This window comes from Sinocyclocheilus grahami, unplaced genomic scaffold (genome assembly GCF_001515645.1).
Source record: "Sinocyclocheilus grahami isolate Dianchi unplaced genomic scaffold, SAMN03320097.WGS_v1.1 scaffold388.1, whole genome shotgun sequence".
Taxonomy (NCBI): domain Eukaryota; kingdom Metazoa; phylum Chordata; class Actinopteri; order Cypriniformes; family Cyprinidae; genus Sinocyclocheilus; species Sinocyclocheilus grahami.
The window spans coordinates 602,647-613,245 of NW_015505567.1; the positions used below are offsets into that span (position 1 = coordinate 602,647).

Below are 10,599 nucleotides of genomic sequence, written 5' to 3' on the forward strand. Positions count from 1 at the left end.
GAACAACTTTGTGCTGTGCTTCCAGACTAAGCTTCATACCAAACAAAGAAAAGAATATGGATGTCATTTTCATCACTATCTTAGATAAAATTATTTGACCCAAACAAGTATTGAATAACCATTTTTTTCCTCTACTGAAAGCAACAGTTCATCATAACAGCTGGGGGATAATAATAACAACAAGGAGTTCACTTGCTAAATATTTGAAAATGCAGCTTGATTTTCTTATACTATGGGCATAAATAGATGCTAAAAACCTATTTCCCCCCCCCACTGACAGATTTTGTTAGTACGACGGTCACCCCACTGTACAGCCATGGCCAAAAGTTGAGAATGACAAATATTAATTAATTTTCACAAAGTCTGCTGCTACAGTGTTTTTAGATCTTTTTGTCAGATGTTACTATGGTATACTGAAGTATAATTACAAGAATTTCATAAGTGTCAAAGGCTTTTATTGACAATTACAATAAGTTTATGCAAAGACTCCGTATTTGTAGTGTTGACCCTTCCTTTTCAAGATCTCTGCAATTCGCCCCTCTCAATCAACTTCTGGGCCACATCCTGACTGATGGCAGCCCATTCTTGCATAATCAATGCTTGGAGTTTGTCAGAATTTGTGGGCTTTTGTTTGTCTACCCGCCTCTTGAGGATTGACCACAAGTTCTCAATGGGATTAAGGTCTGGGGTGTTTCCTGGCCATGGACCCAAAATTTCGATGTTTTATTCCCCGAGCCACTTAGTTATCACTTTTGCCTTATGGCAAGGTGCTCCATAAATTACAAAGCAGGATTAATTGGACCAAAAACAAAAGGTATTGTGGCAGAGGATTTATATTTTGATTGAGGATCTGGGAGTACAAACAAACAAAGAAAAAAAAAGCATAAAAAGTTTCATATATAAAATACAGTCCAAACTTAAGTTAATTGATAAGAACAATAAAGCCACTTACAAAAAAGATTAGAACAATCTTTCTAACTCGGTAATACCTAATGTGTTTAAAATCATAAAACACTATATTTATTACTGTATATGTCTGTCTGTGCCTGTGGATAGTTGGAACTGATTTGATGGTATGCAGAACCTTTAATTATTTCCTATCTATTTAAATTTTTGTGAAACAAAAAAATGCTGTAGAGAATGATGGTCACTGATTATTGCTGTAGTTGAGCGGTCTCTTCAGTATGGCTCTGATTTCAGACTCCTGTACAGACAGCAGGTGAAAAACATGCCAACAATCTGAAAGGGCGCACAAAAGAAGAAAAGCCTGATATTAATACAATTCCAAACAATATCATAAATGTACATATGGTCATGGCAAAAATAACAATATAGACAGAACTACTCAATTATAGCATGTAACGTGTTAAATTTATGATTTAAAGCCCTTAATTTATGAACCCTGATTGACATGGCAGGATGCGTCAACCATGTATTGTCAGATGTAAATTTAGGACTACATTTATGACCGCTTTCCTCTCATGTCTGGGCAGTTTTATATGGTGTAGTTCCTTCCTTGTCTACTTACACTTACTTCTAAAGAAGAATGTTTGGTGATGAAAGACATCCAACTTGCTTTATGTCGACAATTCTGGGATGATTCTTTGAACTCAACACTTAAACATGACATTTGTCACTAAAGTGCAGCAACTGATGTTATCTTTACATCACACTTTGGCCTTATTTTATTCTTTCAATTCTTTAAAATAGTCTGACTTCCAACATTGCTTCTTCTGAAATGTATCCGAGTACCTTTTGCTCACGAGTTTCAGGAATCATTCAATGCTCATGAAACTTAATCTTGGTTCAATCCTTGAGGGTTGAACAACTTTGTGCTGTGCTTCCAGACTAAGCTTCATACCAAACAAAGAAAAGAATATGGATGTCATTTTCATCACTATCTTAGATAAAATTATTTGACCCAAACAAGTATTGAATAACCATTTTTTTCCTCTACTGAAAGCAACAGTTCATCATAACAGCTGGGGGATAATAATAACAACAAGGAGTTCACTTGCTAAATATTTGAAAATGCAGCTTGATTTTCTTATACTATGGGCATAAATAGATGCTAAAAACCTATTTCCCCCCCCCACTGACAGATTTTGTTAGTACGACGGTCACCCCACTGTACAGCCATGGCCAAAAGTTGAGAATGACAAATATTAATTAATTTTCACAAAGTCTGCTGCTACAGTGTTTTTAGATCTTTTTGTCAGATGTTACTATGGTATACTGAAGTATAATTACAAGAATTTCATAAGTGTCAAAGGCTTTTATTGACAATTACAATAAGTTTATGCAAAGACTCCGTATTTGTAGTGTTGACCCTTCCTTTTCAAGATCTCTGCAATTCGCCCCTCTCAATCAACTTCTGGGCCACATCCTGACTGATGGCAGCCCATTCTTGCATAATCAATGCTTGGAGTTTGTCAGAATTTGTGGGCTTTTGTTTGTCTACCCGCCTCTTGAGGATTGACCACAAGTTCTCAATGGGATTAAGGTCTGGGGTGTTTCCTGGCCATGGACCCAAAATTTCGATGTTTTATTCCCCGAGCCACTTAGTTATCACTTTTGCCTTATGGCAAGGTGCTCCAGCATGCTGGAATAGAAATGGTTGGGAGAAGTTGCTCTCGGAGGATGTTTTTGTACCATTCTTTATTCATGGTTGTGTTTTTAGGCAAAATTGTGAGCGAGCCCACTCCCTTGGCTGAGAAGCAACCCCAGACATGAATGGTCTCAGGATGCTTTACTGTTGGCATGACACAGGACTGATGGAAGCGCTCACCTTTTTTTCCTCCGGACAAGCTTTATTTCCCAATAATGCCCCAAACAATCAGAAAGGGGATTCGTCAGAGAAAATGATTTTACCCCAGTCCTCAGCAATACAATCCCTATGCCTTTTGGAGAACATCTGTCTGTCCCTGATGTTTTTCCTGGAGAGAAGTGGGTTCTCTCTGCTGCCCTTCTTGACACCAGGCCATCCTCCAAAAATCTTGGCCTCACTGTGCGTGCAGATGCACTCACACCTGCCTGCTGCCATTCCTGAGCAAGCTCTGCACTGGTGGTGCCCCGATCCCGCACTTTAGGAGACGGTCCTGGTGCTTGCTGGACTTTCTTGGGTGCTCTGAAGCCTTCTTCACAGCAATTGAACCTCTCTCCTTGAAGTTCTTGATGATCCGATAAATGATTGATTTAGGCGCAATCTTACTAGCAGCATTATCCTTGCCTGTGAATCCTTTTTTGTGCAAAGCAATGATAACTGCACGTTTCCTTGCAGGTAACCATAGTTAACAGAGGAAGAACATTGATTTCAAGCACCACCCTCCTTTTAAAGCTTCCAGTCTGTTACTGTAACTCAATCAGCATGACAGAGTGATCTCTAGCCTTGTCCTCATCAACACTCTCACCCGTGTTAATGAGAGAATCACTGACATGATGTCAGCTGGTCCTTTTGTGGCAAGGCTGTAATACAGTGGAAATGTTTTTGGGATTAAGTTAATTTTCATGACGAAGACAGACTTTGCAATTACTTGCAATTCATCTGATCACTCTTCATACCATTCTGGGGTATATGCAAATTGCCATCATAAAAACTGAGGCAGCAGACTTTGTGAAAACTAATATTTGTGTTATTCTCAAAAATTGACAATGGCTATAATGCAATCTAAGAATTAAGATGTTCTACACTCTTGTAATCCTATATATACACACATAACTCAAACAGTCTTTATACAGGAATTGTGTCTACAAAACACCTTTCTAAATGCAAAGGACTATGTTACTTAGAAAGCGGTTACAACATATGAGAACAGTGCCATTAAGGAAAAAAAAAAGATTACAGAAAAAAGCACTTTTGATATACTGTGAATGTTTGTAAATGGCTTTTTTTTACTCCATTAAATTTAGTAATTTATCTACATAATAACACTGTCCATGCAGGTTAAGAGGTCATAAATATAATCATACATTTATATCTGACGAATACATGCTTAACAACAAGCGCCATAAGTACGGAAAAACAAGTGTTGGTAAAAAGAGAGCCATAAAAAGTACCCATGCATGCTTTTAATTTCATATTTAAATATAGTAGCATTTATACAACTACATGACAAAAGATGAAAAGAACACTGTAGTGCTTTGGCTGACCTGCACACAGGCTATGCCCACCCCCACTGCACCAATGATTTGCAAGTGATTCAGAATGAAGTTCTCCAGCTTTGTGATGCAGCCACCCTGAAAATAAAAACAATGTGACAAAGCAAAAATCAAGAGTATTTCAAGTTTTATATAAAGTATTTATGTAAAGTATATGTATAGTCAAATTACCAACAGGTTAGCTATGTGTAGGTTTATATAGGTTATATGTTTATATACGTTTAAATATATAGCAGTGGTCCTGTGAAGCACGGCCTTTTGTGTGTTCCCACATATGGAGGAATGACAAATCTCACTTGAATCTGAACAATTGAACTGGAAAGGTCAAATTTATCTCTGAAACAATGTTTCTTTCTCTCTTACACACTTACACACACACACACACAGATCAAACTATGGTTTGAAAATGTGGAAACAAACAGTTGTTAATCTTAAATTAGTTTTTAACCTAGTGGCATTTGTTACTTAAAGATGACATATCATGAAAATCTGACTTTTCCAGGTTTTAGGTGCTATAATCAGGTCCCCGGTGCATCTACCAACCAAGGAAACGTGAAAAAGATTAACCCAGTAACGTTGTTTTGGTAAGCCTTTTTCTCCAAGCGTCTGAAAAAACGAGTGCGTCTGATTTCCACCCATGGCACCACCATTATGATTTTGCAAGCGACAACGGTGTACTAGCAGTGGTCCTGTGAGGCACGGCCTTTTGTGTGTTCCCACATATGGAGGAATGACAAATCTCACTTGAATCTGAACAATTGAACTGGAAAGGTCAAATTTATCTCTGAAACAATGTTTCTTTCTCTCTTACACACTTACACACACACACAGATCAAACTATGGTTTGAAAATGTGGAAACAAACAGTTGTTAATCTTAAATTAGTTTTTAACCTAGTGGCATTTGTTACTTAAAGATGACATATCATGAAAATCTGACTTTTCCAGGTTTTAGGTGCTATAATCAGGTCCCCGGTGCATCTACCAACCAAGGAAACGTGAAAAAGATTAACCCAGTAACGTTGTTTTGGTAAGCCTTTTTCTCCAAGCGTCTGAAAAAACGAGTGCATCTGATTTCCACCCATGGCACCACCATTATGATTTTGCAAGCGACAACGGTGTACCAGCTCTAATGCCATGGCGAAAGTTTGAGCAAAACATGCTAACTGTTCTGCCTTTGGCTGCACTGACGAGCACAGAACACTATTTAGAGTCCCAGCCTCAGAGGAGAAAAGACAGCAGTGGATTTATTGACTTATTTAATGTATATTGCTGCTGCCACACAGATCTAAAATAAACATGCGATTTATTTCCCAGCTGTTTACCTTCACAGACATAACCGACTGTTTTTGTAACTCGTGTGTTTTTAATGTAAACTTGTGTGTGAATGAGAACTTAGTTTAGTACTCACATGCTGTCCGGTGGCACGCACCTGTCCGTGTGCGCTCAGAAAACCGTATATCAGAATTTTTAACTAATATTGTTTAAAACGCATGATTTCAGCGCAATAAACATGATAATCAGAACCAAAACAGATGTTTTTTTACAAGGTCCGAGCTGTAATGGCGCAGCTCTATTCTGGAAAAGGGGGTGGGGAGCAGCAGCTCATTTGCATTTAAAGAGACAGGTCTGAAAAACAGCATGTTTCTGCTTCCACTCAAAATAGGCATTTTCAAAATGATATAATAAATGATCTGTGGAGTATTTTGAGCTGAAACTTCACAGACACATTCTGGGGACACCAGAGACGTATATTACATATTGTAAAAAGGGGCATAATATGTCTCCTTTAAAGCTGCAGTCCGTAACTTTTTTGGTTAAAAATTATCCAAAATAAATTTGAGCAAGTACATAACCCGCCAGTGTTTAAAACCATCACCTTGCTTTAGCTTGATTCACAACGGTAAGCTTGCAATAAAGTTTTTTAATTTGAGTGGTACGGGTAGGTTTTCGCTGGAAATTCGAGCATGGCGCTGCGTCATTACGTCACGTCTGTAAACAAAGAAGTTGTCCCGGCTAGTATGCTACATCATACGTGAGGATGCTGCAGGTGAAAGATCGTTTATAGCCTTTTCTAACAGCAGCTGGAATAAATGCCGGATTGTAATCCAGAAAGGTCGAAACGGCAATCATCAGTGACTGGAGATTCACCCGTAGTCAAAAACAAAAGAATTCGCACTGAGAAGTGGCTACTGAAAAAAAGAATGCGACCAGTCCTCAGTTGGTCAGAACAAAAGTAACAGTTGTTACTTGTTCAGATGACATTCTCCAGTGAAAACTCTTATTTGGGTCATACATTCAAGACGTAGAATCTGTGAATACAAAGTGCAGAATCCACAATGGTGCGGTGACTGACAGCCACACATTGTGCGTGGGCACAACCCACGCAAGATAATTCCGCAAATAGCTACAATTGCAGGTCTTCAAACAGAGATGGCGACAAAGAAGCAAAACTTACGGACTGCAGTTTAAAAAAATGCATATCACCAGCAAATAGCTCAAGTGGGGTGCTCAACCAAAGATAACTAAGTAGAAAAAAAGAATAAAGTTGGCACAATATGGCTCCAAAAGGGTATTTTTTTTTTTTTTTACACACACAGATCAAACTATGGTTTGAAAATGTGGAAACAAACAGTTGTTAATCTTAAATTAGTTTTTAACCTAGTGGCATTTGTTACTTAAAGATGACATATCATGAAAATCTGACTTTTCCAGGTTTTAGGTGCTATAATCAGGTCCCCGGTGCATCTACCAACCAAGGAAACGTGAAAAAGATTAACCCAGTAACGTTGTTTTGGTAAGCCTTTTTCTCCAAGCGTCTGAAAAAACGAGTGCGTCTGATTTCCACCCATGGCACCACCATTATGATTTTGCAAGCGACAACGGTGTACCAGCTCTAATGCCATGGCGAAAGTTTGAGCAAAACATGCTAACTGTTCTGCCTTTGGCTGCACTGACGAGCACAGAACACTATTTAGAGTCCCAGCCTCAGAGGAGAAAAGACAGCAGTGGATTTATTGACTTATTTAATGTATATTGCTGCTGCCACACAGATCTAAAATAAACATGCGATTTATTTCCCAGCTGTTTACCTTCACAGACATAACCGACTGTTTTTGTAACTCGTGTGTTTTTAATGTAAACTTGTGTGTGAATGAGAACTTAGTTTAGTACTCACATGCTGTCCGGTGGCACGCACCTGTCCGTGTGCGCTCAGAAAACCGTATATCAGAATTTTTAACTAATATTGTTTAAAACGCATGATTTCAGCGCAATAAACATGATAATCAGAACCAAAACAGATGTTTTTTTACAAGGTCCGAGCTGTAATGGTGCAGCTCTATTCTGGAAAAGGGGGTGGGGAGCAGCAGCTCATTTGCATTTAAAGAGACAGGTCTGAAAAACAGCATGTTTCTGCTTCCACTCAAAATAGGCATTTTCAAAATGATATAATAAATGATCTGTGGAGTATTTTGAGCTGAAACTTCACAGACACATTCTGGGGACACCAGAGACGTATATTACATATTGTAAAAAGGGGCATAATATGTCTCCTTTAAAGCTGCAGTCCGTAACTTTTTTGGTTAAAAATTATCCAAAATAAATTTGAGCAAGTACATAACCCGCCAGTGTTTAAAACCATCACCTTGCTTTAGCTTGATTCACAACGGTAAGCTTGCAATAAAGTTTTTTAATTTGAGTGGTACGGGTAGGTTTTCGCTGGAAATTCGAGCATGGCGCTGCGTCATTACGTCACGTCTGTAAACAAAGAAGTTGTCCCGGCTAGTATGCTACATCATACGTGAGGATGCTGCAGGTGAAAGATCGTTTATAGCCTTTTCTAACAGCAGCTGGAATAAATGCCGGATTGTAATCCAGAAAGGTCGAAACGGCAATCATCAGTGACTGGAGATTCACCCGTAGTCAAAAACAAAAGAATTCGCACTGAGAAGTGGCTACTGAAAAAAAGAATGCGACCAGTCCTCAGTTGGTCAGAACAAAAGTAACAGTTGTTACTTGTTCAGATGACATTCTCCAGTGAAAACTCTTATTTGGGTCATACATTCAAGACGTAGAATCTGTGAATACAAAGTGCAGAATCCACAATGGTGCGGTGACTGACAGCCACACATTGTGCGTGGGCACAACCCACGCAAGATAATTCCGCAAATAGCTACAATTGCAGGTCTTCAAACAGAGATGGCGACAAAGAAGCAAAACTTACGGACTGCAGTTTAAAAAAAAAACATGCATATCACCAGCAAATAGCTCAAGTGGGGTGCTCAACCAAAGATAACTAAGTAGAAAAAAAGAATAAAGTTGGCACAATATGGCTCCAAAAGGGTATTTTTTTTTTTTTTTTTTTAAGTGTTCGCTTCCACTTTGATTTGTGCTACCTACTCAAAACTAGCACAGCTTCACCAGCTGATGATTAGTTAATACACATCCTTCTCACTAGTTTAATGACACTCCTTTAGGAAATATTTGATCATTTACCCAGCCCCATGTATGAGTGGTGGCTATACATCTAAGTGCAGAGAGCTTTGTAAGAAAAGCATATGTAGGTTTACTGGGAAAGTTAATTTAGCAATTGTACGTTTTTATGTGTGAAAGTGCCTGTATTGTCCAACAGAACCACCAGAAACCATTTCACCTTTTGTTTAGTGCAAGAATGTAATTTGGGGTACACTCACCTCTACTTTATAGATATTCGAGGGGTGATCTCTCCGACCGCACAGCTTTATGACTGGGCTTTTACAGCAACTATCAGGAACCAACCGACTGTCGGCCTCAACGGAGCGGATCCAAACACTCTCCACCCAATCAAAGGAGCCGTTACTGCCACAGCACTTGAACTGACAGAAACAAAAGCAATCCTTAGCCCATGTAGGAATAGCAGTTAATTAATTAATGTTAAAGAACATTGTTGGTCCAAATGTAGATGGATCAAGGATCACTTGCTGTTTGTAAAAGAAAGATGAGTGAGTACACTAATGTTTTGTCAGTCATCTGCCGCATACAGTGGTATAGCTGATATTCCTTAAAAGGTAAAATAAACTATGAAGCTATGCAAAATAACTTGGAGATAGAGATTCTGATGTTGACGCAAATGTAAAGATTACATCAGCATCCTTTAAGGTCAACACAGGAAACAGACAAAAACTGTGTCCTAAGAGGGAGGGCAGACATGGCTGTTTACAACTCTGAAGCAGCATCCCCCCTCTCCACAGAATTTATGGTGCAGCTTGCTGAGTTGCTAACTCTTAGGGCTGTGAGTGCATAACTTCTACAGTAATTTAAAACAAAGATGAAAGTCTCTTTTTAAATAGAACAAAAAGTTGCCTATCACTTCCTTCCACTGGGGGGAGGGGAGGGGCACTAGTTGAGTAAACTCACAACATTAGATTTTATACTACATAATACTCCAGTCACTCACCCATCCTCAATTATGATGTCTACTATGACCAGGGTTCGAACAGATAAAGAAGAATGAAATTCCAGGACTTTCAAGGACACTACTTTTTTGGTTTTCAAGGACTAAAATCAGTGATCTCACTTATCAAACAATATCGTTATTATCTTTCAAATTCTAATGAATAAACTAATAAAACAACATGGTACAAATAAAGTGCAGCACATGCAAAGCATGCAATGACAGACACTAGGGGTGTGACAATACACTTAGCTCAGCAGATGAGACAAAATATAGATACTTGGTTCAATGGAACAAGACAATATTTTAATACTATTTTAAAGAAATTTTAATCACAAACTGCAAAACAATGCAGTTGTATTTTGAAATGTTTTAACTAATCTAAAGCTGTAACTATTGATTTTTTCGGTAATCAAGTTATCTACTGATTATTTTGAAAATAGAGTAATCTGATATTTTTTAGCAATAAAAATAAGTGAAAAACAGGCATTAATATGACCATATTTATAAATACAATAACAATGGGGCAATAATAATTGGTTCAAAGTATCATAACCAAGTAATTATATGTTCCCTCCTTCATAACCTCTGCAATTCGCTCTGGCATGCTGGATATTAGCTTCTGGGTCAAATCCTGACTGATGGCGATCCATTCTTGCCTTATTAGTTCTCAGAGTTGATCACAATTTGTGGGCTTCTTCTTGTTCACTCACCTTTTGAGAACTGACCACAGGTTCTCTATGGGATTGTGTTCCAGGGATTTGACTGGCCACGGATCCAAAATTTCAATATAATGAGCCACTTCTTTATCACTCTTGCTTTGTGACATGGTGCTCCATCATGCTGGAAAATGCACGGATCATTAACAAGTTGCTCATGGATCGTTGGAAGAAGTCGCTCTTGTAGGACGTTTTGATACCATTCTTTATTCATGGCAGTGTTTTTGGGCAGAATTATGAGAGAGCCCACTCCCTTGGTTGAAAAGCAACCCCACACATGGATGGTCTCA

General features: G+C 38.5%; 1 protein-coding gene across 4 annotated transcripts in view; it reads right to left on the reverse strand.

Annotated features, from left to right (window-relative positions):
* Positions 1–837: 837 nt before the first annotated feature.
* The window catches only part of cd151l (CD151 antigen, like), a 58,102-nt gene continuing 48,340 nt past the window's right edge, over positions 838–10,599 (reverse strand). For all 4 annotated transcript variants that reach the window (XM_016231352.1, XM_016231350.1, XM_016231349.1 and 1 more), the window contains 3 exons: positions 8,851–9,012; positions 4,150–4,236; positions 838–1,239 (listed from right to left, as the gene is read on the reverse strand). In XM_016231352.1, coding sequence (XP_016086838.1) covers positions 1,180–1,239; positions 4,150–4,236; positions 8,851–9,012 — 309 coding nt within the window. In that variant the 3' untranslated portion in view covers positions 838–1,179. The remainder of the gene's footprint in view (positions 1,240–4,149; positions 4,237–8,850; positions 9,013–10,599) is intronic.